This window comes from Schistocerca nitens, chromosome 1, assembly GCF_023898315.1.
Source record: "Schistocerca nitens isolate TAMUIC-IGC-003100 chromosome 1, iqSchNite1.1, whole genome shotgun sequence".
Taxonomy (NCBI): Eukaryota; Metazoa; Arthropoda; class Insecta; order Orthoptera; family Acrididae; genus Schistocerca; species Schistocerca nitens.
Window position 1 is genome coordinate 154,741,041 of NC_064614.1, and position 21,689 is coordinate 154,762,729.

Genomic DNA, 21,689 nt, shown 5'->3' on the forward strand with positions numbered 1-21,689 from the left:
TTGGTTGATTAGTTTCAGACACTATCTCCGTTAGACTGATGTCAGCGTATCGATGTAGCAGCACGCCGGAATGTGTAAGAAGCCCTTGTTTAAAATTGAAGCACTGGTGTTCGAAGTCTGTCGGTCTTGTTTACTTCTAACCCACCGCGACTGCACCATTCGGTACCGCAACAACTCTCTTGATCTGAAACAATTAACCAAATACGCTTCGTGTGTTCGCGACATGCTGATAAGCTTACGCGAAGTTGATAGCTGTAGTTCTTATACCCGGTTTGGGAATGAGTGTTCAAACGCAGATAATAGGATATCTTGAATTATAAAGTCCATCACTCAAGCCGATGCCGCATCATGATTTTGCGACGATGTTGATTTTTTAATTAATATAGCGTCGTCAAGGCGTCGCTACGGTGTTAATTCAACAACTAATACTGCGTAATTCCAGAAATAAAATATATTCTTCTGACAACGTACAGAAAGCGTCGTATTTCGGTGTAAACTTGCTGTTCGCTGTTGATAAATTCACTAAATCACCTTTAACGTCTGCGTTCTCTCGAGAAATAGTTAATTTCACAATTACACAGTAAATTTCCATTAAGTGACGTAGCCGACACGAAGTATTAAGGTTATGCTGGAGTTTATTGAACTTCGTAATTATTTAAACCTGCACTGAAAACACACCGACGTTTCATTCAGGGTCTTGAATCTATTTGCATCATCGATTCTGACACTTATTACGGCTTCCGACAACACGGCGTAACTGCAAGTTCTTCGTGATCGCGTGTAGCTGTTTCCTACTCAAGGCTAATAAAACAGTTTATGTCGGCGGTTGGTATATTGCTGTGTCCTTTGATGTTCGTGACAATCACAGATCATGAAGGCTAAGTCCCAGCGTTAATCAGGTATCACACGATTTACTTTTCTTTTACATATAATAGCTGCTCCGTTGTCCGGCTAAACCGTAAATGTTTTTCTACTTCAGTTCGGAATTCCGACTAGTACGTCAAGTCGATACTGGAAAACTTCTAAAACTTCAGATCCGTTTGAAACAGTGAAGTAGCGCTCAATAGGCTTACTACTATTGCGACGTCTACAAGAGAGACTGAATTAACATCTCCATGGCAGTGTTACATTGTAGTCGCAGCGAACTTACAGCTCGATGCCGCAACAACTCTCTTCTTGGATAAATGTTATCTTTGATCAATTTAAGGTCTGGGCTTTAACCTTCGCAAAGAATATATTTTGAATTATTTATTTAAAGTTTCAGGCTTCGTATCACCTGATAGTCTTTCATTTAGTCCTTTCTTCATAATAAACGTTATTAGTTACACAGTACTCCTATTAGTCAAACTTACAATAGTGTTAATTTTGTTGTCCGTAGCTCCTGTCAATGTCAGGATAACTAATTTTGCTGTGTCTTTTGCTACCAATGGGCTGTCATTAGGGGTTCCATATTTGGGGTGTTACATAATGTAATATTATATAGTGGGTTTCCAATAGGAAATCGCATTTCACTTTTGGTTGTTTACAAGAAGGTCGTGTTAAGCGTCGAGCAAGAAGCAGATACATCTACTAGCACGCGTCAGAATTAGACCGTGACAGGATCGTTCAAATGGTTCCAATGGCTCTGAGCACTATGGGACTTAACATCTGAGGTCATCAGTCCCCTAGAACTTGGAAGTACTTAAACCGAACTAACCAATGGACATCACAAACATCCAAGCCCGAGGCAGGATTCGAACATGCGACCAGACTGAAGCGCCTAGAACCGCTCGGCCACAACGGCCGGCTGACAGGGTCATGGCCTATTGGGACTTTGGCTTATAGTTTCGCGATACTGGTTATCACTGTTAGCATTCAACCGCGATTCTTATACATATTTAACAACGCGTTTCAAGAGACAATGCTCTCATCATCAGGTTGTAAAATCTATGTCATGAAATTAAACGGACTAAAAAGACAGAATACCATCACCAATAGTTGGTATTTTGTCTTTTTAGTCCGTTTAATTTCATGACAAGGGAAACTCCACATCGTATCCCCTTCAGATTTAGTGGTCAGGTGGCTCAATGGATACCCTATTGGATACAGGAAAAAGGTATAATGAATCGTTAAAAAATAGAAGAAAACTGGAAACAGTGAACGATACAAGCTGAAGATGTACACCATCGAGCGATTGACAGATTAACAATACCTGTAGCGTCGTGGATCTATGATCACGGTGTTGGACTCTGAAGTGGAAGATTCGTGTTCAAATCTATCTCGTGCCCAATTTTTTATTCACAGAATTATTGATTTTTCGTCCGGTCATTGACGTGTCTGTTCACCGCATTCAAATTTATGTCTGTGTCGTGGTGTAACGTCAATTTGCTAAAACGAGGTTAAGGAAGGGACTTACAGACTCACGTGCCTGCTGTTTGTTCTACATATGTTGTGACTCCTGCGTTCCGTTTTGGAAATTTTGATTCTTGAATTGCTTTTCTTTAAATAGTTTGCACCCGAATATTTGTTGTTTTCATTACTGTAAGAGTTCTACGCGTCATCTCGCCTGCTCGCACTATTAATCACATTAACTTGCTACGGTAATATATTTTTACCATATGACTTATATTCTATAACCTGTGCGCAGTAGGACAATTGCCAAGACTACGGAAGGGGAACAGACACATCAGTGACGGGACAAAAAAAGTGGGGCACGAAGAATATTTGAACACGGATCTCCCACTTTGCAGTCCAACACCGTGACCACACAACGACGACGTCCTGATTCTTGCAACGAGCTTGATGTGCGTCTTGAGCTTGCACCGTTCAATGTCTCTATTTCGTTTCTTTTTTCTCGTTCGGAACACCTCCTTCCTGTTTTCATGCCTGATCTGCGTTCAATTTTTGATTGGCTATTCACTGAGCCACTTTACCACTTAAATCTGAAGGGGGAGCAATGGCAATTTCACTTGTCAGACTAGATACTCGCCCAGTTACACTGATGTAAGAGCGGTGCCTTGATTTATAAAATATGCAACCCGCAACATTAAATTCGTGCTTGCTCCGCAGATCTCTACTCTGAGTTTTGGCTCACGTCTATCTTGGCTACGATAATGCATTCGCTATGCTGTTAATGGACTTCCTCCTTTATTACCCCTTTTGATTTTGTGTGTATAACCTAATAATCAACTTATCAGATGTCCTTCCTACCATATCTTTTCACTAATTCCAAACTATGTACCTCGTATATAATAAATCATCTGATTATATCGTACCAACAGTGATACGTAGGCCTTATATTCCACTTTCAGAACTATCCCACAAGACATTAGACCTCGTAACTTTGAATGTAGTCGTTCGCAGGTCAGTGTTCTTTATCTCATGCTGACTGATTTTCCTCTCCTCCACCATTCTGAAAAGTATTTATCATCGCCGCAGAAACACATTGCATACACCCGATTTACCTCCTAAAGTGATACTGGAAATGTAAACGTTTAATGGAACACATCCCCTATAATTTCGTATTTGTCTCCGCACCACTTGCAAAACCACCCTAACGATCGCTATTGCCGTTAATAGTGAGACGAGTGTAATAAATTAATACCGCAAACATGCGGGCAAGCACTTTACAGACAACATCGCATCGTATGCGTTTAGGGGAGAAATGAAATTCCATATACCGGCACACCGCAGTCCACAGAGTGAATAGGAGGGTCGAAACATGGCGTAAGAGGCGGGCGGGGCGCTACAATTGGTTATTCTAATAATTGGAATGGCTCTCCAATAGAACAGAAATATTGCAGTAGAGAGCTATCATTACCTCGTAAAACTGTGTTACATGTACTTACGAATAGCCTATTGTGTGTATGCAACATTTTTTTTCCTTTCATTATTTAGCATTTGGTATTTTGTATACCACACAGCTACACAACACAACGCTACTCAAAGCATCATAAACAAAATAATATGCTATGTTCTGTAGAATGTAGGTCCTGCATAGAATATAGAGGCTCAGCCACAAAAAACTTGCACTTCTTTAGTTTTGTGAAGTTTAAGATGTCGAAACGAGGTTTTTGGTAAGTGATAGTATGCAGAGGAGCAGTAATTCTGTTGTATGTTATGTTCAATTAACTCTTGTATCAACAGAAATACTAAAGCAACTACGTTTCTTTTTTAAATGTGCCAATATACATTTTAAAGTTATTCGAGAACTCTTAAAAGGCGGGTACAGCGATGTAACACCCCTTAAAATTGGTGTAAAAAACTTCTTCCAAAAATATCTGCGAAATTGAAAGGAAAGACGGCCAGGATCAGTTATTGCGTTGTAATGACAGCCAAGGGGAACTCTCATTCCGAGGACTGTCTTTGTATCAGGACTTTTATTAACAAAAGAAATAAATTTCGTGAATGATTCTACAGTGGCTGGAACTATATTTGTTTGCGGCTCGACATAGAGCTCGAAGATAAGTATGAAAGACGTCGATTGTATCGTCTCCTTGTATGATGCTTACCTGTGGTACGGGATAGAATCAGTTTTACTCCATAGGTACTCGTAAACCAGTCGGCATTTTCCTTGTGTGTGGCAAAGTTTCACCGGTCCGTTCGGACCTTCAATGGGGAGCTGAAACGTTAACAGTAATCATTTCACTGATAATATTGATTTTCAATGAAGATTTTTTCTTAAGGATAAAGGATTTTCTGGTGTATTTTTGGGTGCTGATTTCAGGTAATGTACTTAGAATGTTCAACCATATGTAGATTTTACAGAAATATAGAATTTCTGAGAGGTAAGCAAAATTTAATTATTTAATCGTTATAACAAAGCCAGTATTGTTTTGTGAAGGTTTGCGATGTAATGTACTACAAGAAATGTTCAATTTTAGGACCTATAATACAGTTACCTCTATACTTCGGTTATATCATAATGTTGTGACCCATATGTTTCTTTCACATATCGTTAAACTGATGCTTGCTTTTGCGAATTTCTTGTCTTCGAGAGGTTATATTAATTCTCCTGCCTACTTCTTATAAATCTGTAGCAAATTTGTAGTGAAGAAGCAGCAAAGGGCAATCTCAGACTTTGCCAAAGAAATGTACACTCCTGGAAATTGAAATAAGAACACCGTGAATTCATTGTCCCAGGAAGGGGAAACTTTATTGACACATTCCTGGGGTCAGATACATCACATGATCACACTGACAGAACCACAGGCACATAGACACAGGCAACAGAGCATGCACTAGTACAGTGTATATCCACCTTTCGCAGCAATCCAGGCTGCTATTCTCCCATGGAGACGATCGTAGAGATGCTGGATGTAGTCCTGTGGAACGGCTTGCCATGCCATTTCCACCTGGCGCCTCAGTTGGACCAGCGTTCGTGCTGGACGTGCAGACCGCGTGAGACGACGCTTCATCCAGTCCCAAACATGCTCAATGGGGGACAGATCCGGAGATCTTGCTGGCCAGGGTAGTTGACTTACACCTTCTAGAGCACGTTGGGTGGCACGGGATACATGCGGACGTGCATTGTCCTGTTGGAACAGCAAGTTCCCTTGCCGGTCTAGGAATGGTAGAACGATGGGTTCGATGACGGTTTGGATGTACCGTGCACTATTCAGTGTCCCCTCGACGATCACCAGTGGTGTACGGCCAGTGTAGGAGATCGCTCCCCACACCATGATGCCGGGTGTTGGCCCTGTGTGCCTCGGTCGTATGCAGTCCTGATTGTGGCGCTCACCTGCACGGCGCCAAACACGCATACGACCATCATTGACACCAAGGCAGAAGCGACTCTCATCGCTGAAGACGACACGTCTCCATTCGTCCCTCCATTCACGCCTGTCGCGACACCACTGGAGGCGGGCTGCACGATGTTGGGGCGTGAGCGGAAGACGGCCTAACGGTGTGCGGAACCGTAGCCCAGCTTCATGGAGACGGTTGCGAATGGTCCTCGCCGATACCCCAGGAGCAACAGTGTCCCTAATTTGCTGGGAAGTGGCGGTGCGGTCCCCTACGGCACTGCGTAGGATCCTACGGTCTTGGCGTGCATCCGTGCGTCGCTGCGGTCCGGTCCCAGGTCGACGGGCACGTGCACCTTCCGCCGACCACTGGCGACAACATCGATGTACTGTGGAGACCTCACGCCCCACGTGTTGAGCAATTCGGCGGTACGTCCACCCGGCCTCCCGCATGCCCACTATACGCCCTCGCTCAAAGTCCGTCAACTGCACATACGGTTCACGTCCACGCTGTCGCGGCATGCTACCAGTGTTAAAGACTGCGATGGAGCTCCGTATGCCACGGCAAACTGGCTGACACTGACGGCGGCGGTGCACAAATGCTGCGCAGCTAGCGCCATTCGACGGCCAACACCGCGGTTCCTGGTGTGTCCGCTGTGCCGTGCGTGTGATCATTGCTTGTACAGCCCTCTCGCAGTGTCCGGAGCAAGTATGGTGGGTCTGTGTGTCAATGTGTTCTTTCTTCCATTTCCAGGAGTGTATTTTGCGCACTTTGATGAAAAGGTACGTTATCAGGACAAGACAAGAGACGCACGTCGAGTTTGTTCAAGTTGTGAGGAACGACACCTGCTTCCTATGTAAACAGGACAGTAGTGCAAACAACCAACACTGGTGTCAAAAAAATCTGACCAATTAGAACATCAAAAGTTGGAGGGAAAAGCGTAGTACTGGAGTCAAAGGTGCACTCGAAAGAAACTTCTGTCACCATTTAACGTAAAACTTCGTTTATGAAACAGTTTATTGTAGGCCTAGCGAAAGATGGTGACACTTTTAAGTGTGTGGCAAATAAATTACCACGGAAATCAGAAGCTAAGATGAAAGAAGGGGATTTTCGTCAGCCCTGACGTTCGGATACTTAACACTCAACAAGCAAAATTAGTACTTTTTCTAGGCAGTACTAGTGTTATAATTAATCCCATTGGAAAGAAAGCAACCGAAGATTTGCTTAATGGTATTTTCCAAAGAATTATTGAGTGGTTCTCGGAAAATGGACTACCTAAATATTGAAAAAACACACTACACGCAGTTCTGGGCAGCAAATAGTCGTACCGACTGTTGATGTAACACATGAGCAGGAGTCAGTAAAACGGGCAGAATGCTCCAAATTTTTGTGTATACAGACGAATGAAAACTTGAACTGGGAGAAGCTTATTACTAAGCTTCTCAAACTGTTAAGTTCAGCTACTTTTACTCTTGGTGTAATTGCTAATCTTGGAAACAAACGTACCAGCCTCCTGACATATTTTGCGTGTTTCCACTCGATAATGTCTTACGGGATAATTTTCTGGGTAACTCTTCACTCATAAAGAAAGTATTGATTGCACAAAAGCGATCTGTATGAATCGTATTTGGTGTTCACTCACAGACGTCATTTAGGTACCTCCTCAAGGAGCTAGGCATTTCAACTGCGCCGTCACAATACTTGCATTCGCTAGTGAAATTTGTCATAAATAATGTGTCACAATTTGAGAAAAACAGTGATGTCCATACCTACAAGACAATAGGGTAAAAAGACCTTTATTACCTATTGTTAAAGCTGTCAGTGGCTCAGAAAGGAGTTCAATATGCAGCAGCAAAAAGTTTTGATCATTTGCCCAATGACATAAAATGTCTGTCAGGAAGCGAAGCAACTTTTAAATAGAATTCAAAATCATTACTCCTGACCAACTCCATCTAATCCACTGAATAATTTCTACTTAAAAACAGGTAGCCAATAAAAAACAAATAAAAATAAATTAAGTGTAGTTGCATGAGAAAGGCTAAAAATAATAATGTGTTCATTAAGGCTAATACTAATCGTGTATACATATCCTGTAAACTGACTTGTTCCGCATCATTTCGATAAAATAATGGTCCAACTGATCTGTGGAACATGTAACTAACTAACAAACGAAAGACGAAACATTTCAAGACAAAATGAACTAAATTTAGAAATAATCTTGGATATACTTTAAAGAGGTTATCAACAAGTTTCTTGAAAACTGCAAAGATCTTAATTACGAGACTAGGTAAGAAACATGCTGGATAACTTCGAAGTATTGGATGTCTCACTGGGCTTGAATATGCACTTTCTGAACACCCGCGTCAACTCTTTTCCAGAAAATCTAAGTGCTGTGAGCGAGGAACAGCGAGAAAGCTCATCAAAACATTAAACAAATGGAACAGGTGTACCACGTTTGATGGGGTGTCAGCATGATAGCAGATTACCGCTGGATGCCGTACACGGAACGTTCTCAATCAGTGCAAAGAAGGAAACGCTACGGAGATTTGAGGGAAAAAAAGACTAATTAAGGTTTATTGTTTTGTATTAGACGTGAAGAATACAACTCACTGTTTAATAAAGTTTTCTTGAATGTACGTGTTTTGTATGAATTTTGTGGATCTTTATCATTATTTTGTGAAAAAAGCCGTATGTGATAGATAGAAACCCTTAGCGTTTCTGAACTCAGAATACCAAAAAACATTATAATCCATTGAATGATTAAGAAAAAAGTTGCAAAGAATACATTTTTAGACGCGTTTAATTACAAAAGCGCTTTTCATTTACCGCTGGAAAATAAATTGTGCGGCCGAAACATGAATCCGATTTGTTATTCTAATACCGCCAATCGCTGGCAGTTGAAAATGCAGAACTATGCATTATTAAAATTATTCCATCTAACAGTCAGTAGCGGTTTAGATTTTTGGTTATAACGAAGAGTTAATCTACAGCATTGTGGCTGCGTCATGAAACATTAAATACTGACTATTAAGATCTGAATTATGCAACGGTTACTGCTCACTGCACTGGCAAATGGTATTTAATTAATGCTTTAGCTAAACACAGCGTAATCTTACTATCATTGTAGTGTACATGAAGCACCAAACTCAGCGTTCAGACTTTGAATAACACAGGAACTGAAAGTTAGGCTAGAAAAACAAAATCAAAGTACTGAACTCCGTCAACTTGTCCTTCAAAAAGTATAATTCTAGTGTACTGACCAGGTTTAACTACCACCGTAGCAAAGACGAGTGTTGCGGCATTGAAAAGCAGTTGAAATAGTTAATATTGAAGAATGCTCCAGCAACAGACAAATTCGTGTCGGATTCTGTGCAGTACTTCCGAGTGAGTTAGCCACTCTTTTAAGCATAACATAACGCAGGTCATCGAAAAAGACGCTGTGATCGGTAGTAAGAAGGCACAGTACACACACATTTACAAAAAGGGTAGCAAAAGTAGTCCTCAAAAATACTATCGAATATTTTCACACCCATTTGTTGTAGAATCTTATAACATATTATGAGCTCAAAAATGGTGAGGTATCTGGAACGGAACCACCTTCTCCATTACAACAAGCATGGATTTCAAAAACATCAGTTATGCGAAACCCAATTGGCGATTCTCTCTCTTGAAATCCTGAAAGCTGTGGGTCAAGACAGTCAACCTATACATCACTTCCGACTTTCGAAAACCATTTGGCTCTACACCACATAACGCAAATTAATGAAAATATTTTCGTGTGGGTTAGGGTATCAAACGAATTTTATCACCGGATTGAGGATTTCTTGGCAGAGAGTCTGATGTTATTTTCAATGGAGGGTGATCAATAAACACAGAAGTAACTTCAGAAGTGCTCCATGTGAGAGTCTGTAGGGATAGTTCCTGCTCATGGCCATTAATAATCTGGCAGTCAGTACTAACTTCAGACTTTCGCAGATGTTTCAGCTACCTATAACAAAGTTCTGAAAAGAAAAGTCGCCAAATCTTCAGTTATATCTTGATAAGATTTCAAAATGATATAAACATTGAATACCTTTAATTGTTTGGAAATTTAAAAATTTACCCTTCACGCAAAAACGAAGATGGTATGACTACATTATTGATGAGTACCAAATACAATCAGTCAACTCTTCCAAATACCAGGATATAACAATTTGCGGGAATATGAAGTAGAATACTGGAAAAATGCAGTCAGTCATCTTAGGAGATACTGATTTAGCAGCTTACTTAGCAAAGAGAAAGAAAACTGGCGTTTAATGGATCGTACCGTGGAATGTCAGATCCCTTAATCGGGCAGATAGGTTAGAAAATTTAAGAAGGGAAATGGATACGTTAAAGTGGGAATTAGTGAAGTTCGGTGGCAGGAGGAACAAGACTTTTGGTCAGGTGAATACAGGGTTATAAATACAAAATCAAATAGGGGTAAGCCCGCATCTCGTGGTCGTGCGGTAGCGTTCTCGCTTCCCACGCCCGGGTTCCCGGGTTCGATTCCCGGCGGGGTCAGGGATTTTCTCTGCCTCGTGATGGCTGGGTGTTGTGTGCTGTCCTTAGGTTAGTTAGGTTTAAGTAGTTCTAAGTTCTAGGGGACTGATGACCATAGATGTTAAGTCCCATAGTGCTCAGAGCCATTTTTTGAAATAGGGGTAATGCAGGAGTAGGTTTAATAATGAATAAAAAAAATGGGAGTGCGGGTAAGCTACTGCAAACAGCATAGTGAACGCCTTATTGTGGCCAAGATAGACACGAAGCCCACGCCTACTACAGCAGTACAAGTTTATATGCCATCTAGCTCTGCAGATGATGAAGAAATTGATGAAATGTATGATGAGATAAAAGAAATTATTCAGGTAGTGAAGGGAGACGAAAATTTAATAATCATGGGTGACTGGAATTTGAGAGTAGGAAAAGGGAGAGAAGGAAACATAGAAAGTGAATATGGATTGGGGGTACGATATGAAAGAGGAAGCCGTCTGTTAGAATTTTGCACAGAGCATAACTTAATCATAGCTAACACTTGGTTCAAGAATCATAAAAGAAGGTTGTATACATGGAAGAATCCTGGAGATACTAGAAGGTATGAGATATAATAGTAAGACAGAGATTTAGGAACCAAGTTTTAAATTGTAAGACATTTCCAGGGGCAGATGTGGATTCTGACCACAACCTATTGGTTATGAACTGTAGATTAAAACTGAAGAAACTGCAAAAAGGAGGGGGGCCTGGATAAACTGACTAAACCAGAGGTTGTACAGAGGTTCAGGGAGAGCATAAGGGAACAATTGACAGGAATGGGGGAAAGAAATACAGTAGAAGAAGAATGGGTAGCTCTGAGGGATGAAGTAGGGAGGGCAGCAGAGGATCAAGTAGGTAAAAGACGAGGGCTAGTAGAAATCCTTGGGTAACAGAAGAAATATTGAATTTAATTGACAAAAGGAGAAAATATAAAAATTAAGTAAATGAAGCTGGCAAAAAGGAATACAAACGTCTGAAAAATGAGATTGACAGGAAGTGCAAAATGGCTAAGCAGGGATGGCTAGAGGACAAATATGAGGATGTAGAGGCTTATCTCAGTAGGGGTAAGATAGATAATGCCTACAGGAAAATTAAAGAGACATCTGGAGAAAAGAGAACCACTTGTATGATTATCAAGAGATCAGATGGAACCCAGGTTTAGGTTTAAGTAGTTCTAAGTCAACCCAGATCTAAGTAAAGAAGAGAAAGCAGAAAGGTGGAAGGAGTATATAGAGGGTCTATACAAGGGCAATGTACTTGAGGACAATATTATGGAAATGGAAGAGGATGTAGATGAAGATTAAATGGGAGATACGATACTGCGTGAAGAGTTTGACAGAGCACTGAAGACCTGAGTCGAAACAAGGCCCTGGGAGTAGACAACATTCCATTAGAACTACTGACAGCCTTCGGAGAGCCAGTCCTGACAAAACTCTACCATCAGGAGAGCAAGATGTATGAGACAGGCGAAATACCCTCAGACTTCAAGAAGAATATAATAATTCCAATCAGAAAGAAATCAGGTGTTGACACATGTGAAAATTACCGAACTATCAGTTTAATAAGTCACAGCTGCAAAATACTAACACGAATTCGTTACAGACGAGTGGAAAAACTGGTAGAAGCCGACCTCGGGGAAGATTAGTTTGGATTCCGTAGAAATATTGGAACACGTGAGGCAATACCGACCTTACGACTTATCTTAGAAGAAAGATTCAGGAAAGGCAAACCTACGTTTCTAGCGTTTGTAGACTTAGAGAATGCTTTTGACAATGTTGACTGGAATACTCTCTTACAAATTCTAAACGTGGCAGGGAGCGAAAGGCTATTTACAATTTGTACAAAAACCAGATGGCATTTATAAGAGTCGAGGGACATGAAAGGGAAGCAGTGGTTGGGAAGGGAGTGAGACAGGGGTGTAACCTCTCCCCGATGTTATTCAATCTGTATATTGAGCAAGCAGTAAAGGAAACAAAAGAAAAAATCGGAGTAGGTATTAAAATCCATGAAGAAGAAATAAAAACCTTGAGGTTCGCCGATGACATTGTAATTCTGTCAGAGACAGCAAAGGACTTGGAAGAGCAGTTGAACGGAATGGACACTGTCTTGAAAGGAGGATATAAGATGAATATCAACAAAAGCAAAACGAGGATAATGGAATGTAGTCGAATGAAGTCGGGTGATGCTGAGGGAATTAGATTAGGAAATGAGACACTTAAAGTAGTAAAGGAGTCTGGTATTTGGGGAGCAAAATAACTGATGATGGTCGAAGTAGAGAGGATATAAAATGTAGACTGACAATGGTAAGGAAAGCGTTTCTGAAGAAGAGAAATTTGTTAACACCGAGTATAGATTTAACTGTCAGGAAGTCGTTTCTGAAAGTATTTGTATGGAGTGTAGCCATGTATGGAAGTGAAACATGGACGATAAATAGTTTGGACAAGAAGAGAATAGAAGCTTTCGAAATGTGGTGCTACAGAAGAATGCTGAAGATTAGATGGGTAGATCACATAACTAATGAGGAGGTATTGAATACAATTGGGGAGGAGTTTGTGGCACAACTTGACTAGAAGAAGGGACCGGTTGGTAGGATATGTTCTGAGGCGTCAAGGAATCACAAATTTAGCATTGTAGGGCAGCGTGGGGGGTAAAAATCGTAGAGGGAGACCAAGAGATGAATACACTAAGCAGATTCAGAAGGATGTAGGTTGCAGTAAGTACTGGGAGATGAAGAAGCTTGCAAGGATAGAGTAGCATGGAGAGCTGCATCAAACCAGTCTCAGGACTGAAGACCACAACAACAACAAAAACAACTTAGCAAACAGCTGTTTGCTGTCTTGAGCTGGTGAAAAGTGACTAAAGATGTGGCTGGGTATTATGTCAGTTTCAATTTACCACAATCCTAGCTGTACGCTGAAGGGCCACAGAAACTGGTATAGCCATGCGTATTCAATTACGTAAACAAGCAGAATACGGTGCTGCGGTGCGAAACGCTTATTTGTCTGGCGCAGTTGTTAGATCGGTTACTGCTGCTACAATGGCAGGTTATCAAGATGTAAGGGAGTTTCAAAGTGGTGTTATAGGCGGTGGACGTCCGATAAGACACAACATCTCCGAAGCATCGATGAACTGCGAATTTTTCCGTACGAACATTTCACGAGTGTATTGTGAATATCAGGAATCAGGTAGAACATCAGGTCTCCGACATCGCTACGCCGGAATAAGATCCTGCCAGAATGGGACCAACGACGACTGAAGAGAATCGTTCAACGGGACAGAAGTGCAATCCTTCCGCAAATTGCTACAGATTTCAGTGCTGGGCCAATAACAAATGTCAGAGTGCGAATCATTCAACGAAACATCCTCGATATGGGCTTTCGGAGCCGAAGGCCCGCCGTGTACCCTTGAAGACGGCACGACACAAAGCGTTACGCCTCGCCTGGGCCCGTCAACACCGACATTGGACTGTTGATGACTGGAAACATGTTGATTCGTGGGACGAGTCCCATTTGAAATTGTTTACAGCGGATGGACGTGTACTGCTGTGGAGACAACCTCATGAATCCATGGATCCTGCATGTCAGCAGGGGAGTGTTCAAGCTGGTGGAGGTTCTGTAATGGAGTGGGGCGTGTGCAGTTGGAGTGATACGTCTAGATACGACTCTGATAGGTGACACGTACGTAACCATCCCGTATCCAATGACATCCACTGTGCATTCCGACGGACTTAGGCAATTCCAACAGGACAATTCGACACTCGACAAGAGCACCTTTTTTGTCACAAATCTTTTTACTGGTCTGATGACGCCCGTCAAGAATTTCGCTCCGGTGCCAACCTCTTAATCTAAAAGCAGAAGTCGCAGCCAGTGTCCTCGATTATTTGTTGGAATACATTTCAATCTCTTTCTTCCGCTACAGATTTTACCCTGTACAGCGCCCTCAAGTATCATCGAAGTCGTTCCTCGATGTCTTAACATATGTCCTACCATGCTACCATTTCTTCTTGTTAATGTTTTCCAGGTGTTCTTCCCCTCGCCGCTTCTGTGCCAAAAATCCCTATTTCATATCTCAGCATCCTACCTAATATTGAACATCCTCCAATAGCACGATATGAGCACATTTGATCATGTCCATTTCGTGGGTGCCCAACTCATGAGAGTCAATCTGCGAACAGTTGTGGGCACTGAAAAAAATGGTTCAAATGGCTCTGAGCACTATGGGACTTAACATCTGAGGTCATCAGTCCCCTAGAACTTAGAACTACTTAAACCTAACGAACCTAAGGATATCACACACATCCATTCCCGAGGCAGGATTCGAACCTGCGACCGTAGCAGTCTAGCGGTTCCCGACTGAAGCGCCTAGAACCGCTCGGCCACCGCGGCCGACTGTGGGCACTGAAGTTTGCACATATTCCACCGTGTCCAACGTGTACCGGAAGTACCTCATTTAAAGGAGGACCTCCAGCCATGGAACCAGCTGCCGCTGGAAACTGCTTGATGATGCGTCACCGATGAGCTGCCGGCCGCGGTGGTCTCGCGGTTCTAGGCGCGCAGTCCGGAACCGCGCGACTGCCACGGTCGCAGGTTCGAATCCTGCCTCGGGCATGGATGTGTGTGGTGTCCTTAGGTTAGTTAGGTTTAAGTAGTTCTAAGTTCTAGGGGACTGATGACCACAGCTGTTAAGTCCCATAGTGCTCAGAGCCATTTGAACCATTTTTGAACCGATGAGCTCTGCTGATTGTAACAGGACGTAGTTGGATCAAAGAATAACACATGACTCGCCAGTTCAATATTGGGCAGTAACTCGTGAGATGACGTACCTACTCGGTTGGGATACTGATGCAATCAGTTTTCACGAGTAGACCTTTCCACCGACCATCTCAAGGCCCAATAATTAGTATGGGCCAAGGAACACATCCACTGATTGCTTGAAGCATGGATAAAGGTTCCCTGGACTAATGAATTGCACTGTGCTTTGATACAAGGAGATGGCTTTACGCCGAAAATAGCACGAGGTGACGAATCATGCTTCCCAACAGGGCATCGTTTGAGCAAGCTGAAGCATTATAGTGTGAGGAACCTTCACGTGAGACGAAATGGAGCATTCCACACTCCCATCCTTCACTGGTGAAACATACAAGAACCTACAATCCAATAATATGACATCATTTGTTCTGCCACACCACTATGCATTCTACCTCAACTTTCAGCACAACAATGCACCACTACTTTGGACCTGAATCTTTACTGAATGTTTAAGAACACACTACGGACGTTACGGTACTACAACAGCGATGTAGGAGATCACATATTTATGTCCATTTGTCCGCCTGCAGCACAACACAGACTTCCTCTACCATCAAAACGACAATATACCATCACATCAGACCAGAATCATATCTGAATTCCTTGTGAACACGCAGCGGATGTAGGCACTGTTGACCATGTAGTTTGGTTCCTTTATACCCCAAACCAACCAACCACAGCAGATGTGAGGTTCCCTACCAGGTCACCTGAGCTCAATCGCATTGAGCTTAATCGAGTGAGATGTGGACTTCGGCGACAACTCTGACAAATCTCAGCGAGATGTGACACATGGTTCTGGGCATGGTTTAGGAAGGATTCCCATTGCTTTCAATGCCTCGTGGATTTCACGTCATGACGGGTCGCAGTCATCTTCCGGGCAAACGTGGGTATCATACACTAAAAACAGTCTGTGTTTCATTTACTGTTGAATGTATTACGTAAATACGTCACAGACATTTGTTTCCACGTTCTTAAGCAGCTCGTAGAGTGTGAAAGCTTCTCAGAAAATACATTTCATAATTTTATTTCCTCGTCTCTGCAGAATTTTGCGATGCTTCGTTTACACTTGAGGAATTATTTTTTGCGGAATTAATGCAGCGCTTTTAATAGAACGTCCGAGTCTACGCCCCCGCTGTAACGGTAAAACGGCAGCCGACCAAATGTCCTTTGCGATATTTAATACCCGGCCATGCGTGCCGTATCGCGCAGCGCGTGGGCCATAGTCCCCTGAAAATCCGGCTTCCGTAGCTCTCTTAGCACGACAGTTATTCAGCGCTGATCCGCGTAAGCCGGACGTGACGTCACAGTTGCCGATAGCTGGGAGATACATGTGCGGCTACCGCTCCGCCATCGAGATCAAACGCGGCCGAGCGCATATTTTAACGGGCGCCGCTTATTGTATTAAGCACACTCGTTTATTCCTATTTGCTCATATTTGTCGAATTCAATCACGCACAGAAGCGAATAAAAATGAACAGTGATTGACGTTTGCCCGGTATATCAGGCAGTGGCGCAGCCACCGGTTCAGACAGCACTGTAACGTGATATTTGTGTGGAACGAGAATTGTCGTCGAAGCCCTCTGTAACGTCATACTTCATGAGCCAAATGATCAGCGACTGTGAACACAGGTTCACGACCTGTGGTTTATTGTTTTGTACCCATCAATCATCCGTACATCGTGATGGCGGTCTTCCTTTTTTCTGACCTGCAACGATTTCGTTAGCTATTTACACTTTACTTTTCTATTTGTGCAGGAACACTACCTGCAGAAAATAAACTCAATTTGTGGGTGAAAGTTTCACTTCTTTTTTCGGTCAATAATTAACACCAAAGTTAATTTCAATATAGGAACGACGTTTTGAAACCCCCAGTGACTGGAACAGGCTACCAGGAGAGGCATGCGTGAAAATCACGTACATGGAGAACTAGAGCGCTGCCGACGAAGCCAGAAGCAAATAAAGCCTATTCAAAGTTGCTATCATCTTTTGTTTGATTTCGTCGGTTTTTCGACGACCGTGCTTCGTTTGGACGAAGCAACATACTCATACCAAAAAAAGTTTTGCATCACCTCGTTTCCGAGAGCTCAAGAACCTGTACCGAAAATTGGAACATAAACATCATTTCCCCCATTCTTATTACTCATGAAAACTACACATTGCATGTTGTACCACCATACAGCGAGAGCTTCAGAGGTGGCGGTCCAGACTGCTGTACACACCGGTACCTCTAATACCCAGTAGCACGTCCTTTTGCATTGATGCATGCTTGTATTCGTCGTGGCATAGTATCCACAAGTTCATCAAAACACTGTTGGTCCAGATTGTCCCACTCCTCAATGGCGATTCGGCGTAGATCTCTCAGAGTGGTTTGTGGGACACGTCATCCATAACAAGCCCTTTTCAATCTATCCCAGTCACGATCGATAGGGTTCATGTCTGGAAAACATGCTGACCACTCCAGTCGATCGATGTCGTTATCCTGAAGGAAGTCATTCAGAAGATGTGCACGACTGGGGCGCGAATTGTCCATGAAGACGAATGCCTCGCCAATATGTTGCCGATATAGTTGCACTATCGGTCGGAGGATGGCATTCACATATCCTACAGCCATTACGGCACCTTCCATGACCATCCGCGGCGTACGTCGGCCCCATATAATGCCACTCCAAAACATCAGGGAACCTCCCCCTTGCTGCACTCGCTGGACAGTGTGTCTAGGGCGTTCAGCTTGACCGAGTTGCCTCCAAACACGTCTCCAACGACTGTCTGATTGAAGGCATATGCTACACTCATCTGTGAAGAGAACGGGCGATGCCAATCCTGAGCGGTTCATTCGGCATATCGTTGGGCTCATCTGTAACGCGCTGCATGGTGTCGTGGTAGCAAAGATGGACCTCGACTAGGGCGTCGCCATAATCCGTAGGTAGCGGTCATCCATTGTAATAGCAGTCCTTGGGCGGCCTGAGCGAGGCATGTCATGGACAGTTCCTGTTCTCTGTATCTCCTCCATGTCCGAACAACATCGCTTTGGTTCACTCCGAGACGCCTGGACATTTCCCTTGCTGAGCGCCCTTCGCGGCACAAAGTAACAATGGGGACGCGATCGAACAGCGGTATTGACCGTCTAGGCATGGTTGAACTACAGCCAACACGAGCCGTGTACCTCCTTCCCGGTACAGTGACTAGAACTGATCCGCTGTCGGACCCCCAACGTCTAATAGGCGCTGCTCATGCATGGTTGTTTACATCTTTGGGCGGATTTAGTGACATCTCTGAACAGACAATGGGACTGTGTCTCTGATCTGTACTCAGAGTCAATGTCTATCTTCATAAATTCTGGGAACCGGGGTGACGCAAAACATTTTTTTGATGTGTGTATAATCGAACTGTTTATTAATTTTCGTTTTACCAAAAGAGCTAATATTATTTTCGCACGCTCTTTCTGTGGCACACAGCTGTTTAGGAATTTAATACTTCACAACAACATTGTTACAAATCAAAGTGATCTTCGGAATAAATGGATGATGCAGGAAGTCCCTCATTCGTCGAAATTAATATGAGCTGTATAAAAGAATGCAATGGGAATACCACTGTTACGTGCAGAGGAAGAGCGGATAGGTGGAAAGAGCACACTGAGGGCCTCAGTGAGGCGGAAGACTTAGCTGATGACGTGTTAGAAGAAGAAACGTAAGTCGACAGGGAAGAGATAGGGGATCCAGGATTAGAATCAGAATTTAGAAGAGCTATGGAAGACTTAAAATCAACTAAGGCACAAGGAATAAACAACACTCATCGGAATTTCTAAAATCATTTTGGGGAAGCAATAACAGAAAGATTATTAACTATGGTGATATACCATGGCGATATACCATCAGACTTTCGGAAAGGTCATCCACATATTTCCCAAGATTGCGTGGCCCGACAAGTGCGAGATTTATGGCACAATCAAAAAAATGGCTCTGAGCACTATGGGACTTAACTTCTGTGGTCATCAGTCCCCTAGAACTTAGAACTACTTAAACCTAACTAACCTAAGGACATCACACACTTCCATGCCCGAGGCAGGATTCGAACCTGCGACCGCAGCGGTCGCGCGGTTCCAGACTGTAGCGCCTAGAACCGCACGGCCACTCCGGCCGGCATGGCACAATCAGTTTAATAGCTCATGCATCCAATTTGCTGACAACAATAGTATACACAAGAATAGAAACGAAAATTGAGAAGCTGTTAGATGAGCAATTTGGCCATAGGAAAATTAAAGGTACCAGGCAGGCAGTTCTGTCATTGTGGTTGATAATGGAAGTAAGACAAGAAAAATCGACACGTTAGAGTGATTGACAATGTCAAATGGTGCAAATTGTTCGAAATCCCTAAAAAATCCTGGGGCAATTTATAGTGAAAGATTTGCTGATGACATTTCTATCCACAGTGAAAATGAAGAATGAAGGTAACTCGAAGAAAGGCGAAAGTAAATGGAAGTAGCAGAAATGAGAAAAGCGAAAAACTTATCGTCAGGGTTGGTGATGACGAAGCACACGAAATTTAGGAATTCTGCTACCCAGACAGCAACATAACTTATAATGGATGGAGCAAGGAGGACATAAAAAGCTGACTAGCACCGACAAAATGAGCGTTCCTAGCCAAGAGAAGTCTACCAGTATCAAACGTGAGTCCTAATTTGAGGAAGAAATTTCTGATAATGTACGTTTGGTGGACAGCATTGTATGGTAGTGAGACATGGACTGTGGGAAAAGCCGAACAGAAGAGAATCGAAGCATTTCAGATCTAGTGATCCGGAATAATGTTAGGAATACATCTAGCAAATAATTGAGGACGTAGGTTGCAAGTGCTACTCTGAATTGAAGAGGTTGGCTCAGGAGAGGAATTGGTGGCGGGCATCCTCAAATAAGGAAAAACAAATTTTTTTGCGTGTGTAACGCACAGCGCGCTCACTGGTACTACACGCACCGTGTATGTATCTGACCAGCAGTCATTCCTCCCCAGGTGATGTGTTATCGCCTGGACGGGTTTATATCGATAGTAGCTCGGTGGTGGTAACGTTCTGGCTGATCACTGTGGTTTACGTTGTTATGAGGTGGATGGGCCGCACTACCTTACTTACAAGGGAACCTCCCCATCGCACCCCCCTCAGATTTAGTTATAAGTTGGCACAGTGGTTAGGGCTTGAAAAACTGTACACAGATCACTCGAGAAAACAGGAAGAAGTTGTGTGGAACTACGAAAAAAATAAGCAAAATATACAAACTGAGTAGTCCATGCGCAAGCTAGGCAACATCAAGGAGCATGTTACCTTACGAGCGCCGTGGTCCCGTGGTTAGAGTGAGCAGCGGTAGAACGACATGTCCTGGGTTCAAATCATCTCTCGAGTGAAAAGTTTAATTTTTTATTTTCAGATAATTATCAAAGTTCAGGCACTCACACATAATCAACTTCGCTCTCCAAAATTCCATGACATGTTCAGATTTGCTTGGACATATACAGGATTTGACGGTCTACGCACGGAAACATTTGAAAACGTAAAAAACATATGTTTTGACAGAGCACAGGGAAAACTGTGCGACTGTGAAACTGTTGCATTCATTTGATGCAGTTTATGTGACAAATTCTTATTTTTTCATCACTTTTTTGGGAGTGATTATCACATCCACAAGAAAACCTAAATCGGGTAAGGTAGAAGAATCTTTTTACCCATTCGCCAAGTGTGCAAGTTAGGTGGGTCGACAACATATTCCTGTCATGTGACGCACATGCCGTCACCAGTGTCGTAAAGAATATATCAGACGTGTTTTCCTGTGGAGGAATCGGTTGACCTATGACCTTGCGATCAAATGTTTTCGGTTCCTATTAGAGAGGCACGTCCTTTCGTCTACTAAACGCACGGTTTTGCGTTGCGGTCGCAAAACACAGACACTAAACTTGTTACAATGAACAGAGACGTCAATGAATGAACAGACAGATCATAACTTTGCGAAAATAAAGAAAGTAAAATTTTCACTCGAGGCAGGACTCGAAACAAGGACCTTTCACTCCGCAGTTGCTCACTCTAACCACGAGACCACGGCGCTCATTGGCTAACATTGTCCTTCTATGTTGTATATCTTCCACATGGACTACTCAGTTTGTGTATTTTGCTTATTTTTTCATAGTTCCAGACAACTTCTTCCTGTTTTCTCGATTGATCTGTGTTCAGTTTTTCAAGGCCTATCCCCTGTGACAATTTATAACTAAATCTGAGCGGGGTGCGATGGGGAGGTTCCCTTGTTAGTGTTAGCAATCATTGCAGGGCAACAGTAAGATCCTACGGAATAATTAAAGTAAAAATATTTTAGTGAGAGAAATTATCCTTTACATTCATCCGGGTTAGTACTATAAACTTTAGAAAGTAGGTGAGGGGTACTGACAAAATTGAAGCTCTGACGCTGGGTTTGTTAACGTATGCAGTTGGTAATTACCCGTGGAAGACATGGTTCCAGATTCGGATCCAAATGCGGCACGCGTTTTTAATCTATCAGAAGTTTCGCAATTTCAACTTCGCGTGCTTGATTCCAAATTATCCGTACTTTAAAATGGCCATGGAAACCGAAAGCA

At 42.8% G+C, this 21,689-nt stretch overlaps 1 protein-coding gene across 1 annotated transcript in view; it reads left to right on the top strand.

The window, feature by feature from the left end:
* The first annotated feature begins 3,700 nt into the window (after positions 1-3,700).
* Positions 3,701-21,689, top strand: part of LOC126232687 (Down syndrome cell adhesion molecule-like protein Dscam2) — a 408,767-nt gene continuing 390,778 nt past the window's right edge. The window contains exon 1 of the mRNA XM_049942816.1: positions 3,701-3,705. Within this exon, the coding sequence (XP_049798773.1) occupies positions 3,701-3,705 (5 nt within the window). The remainder of the gene's footprint in view (positions 3,706-21,689) is intronic.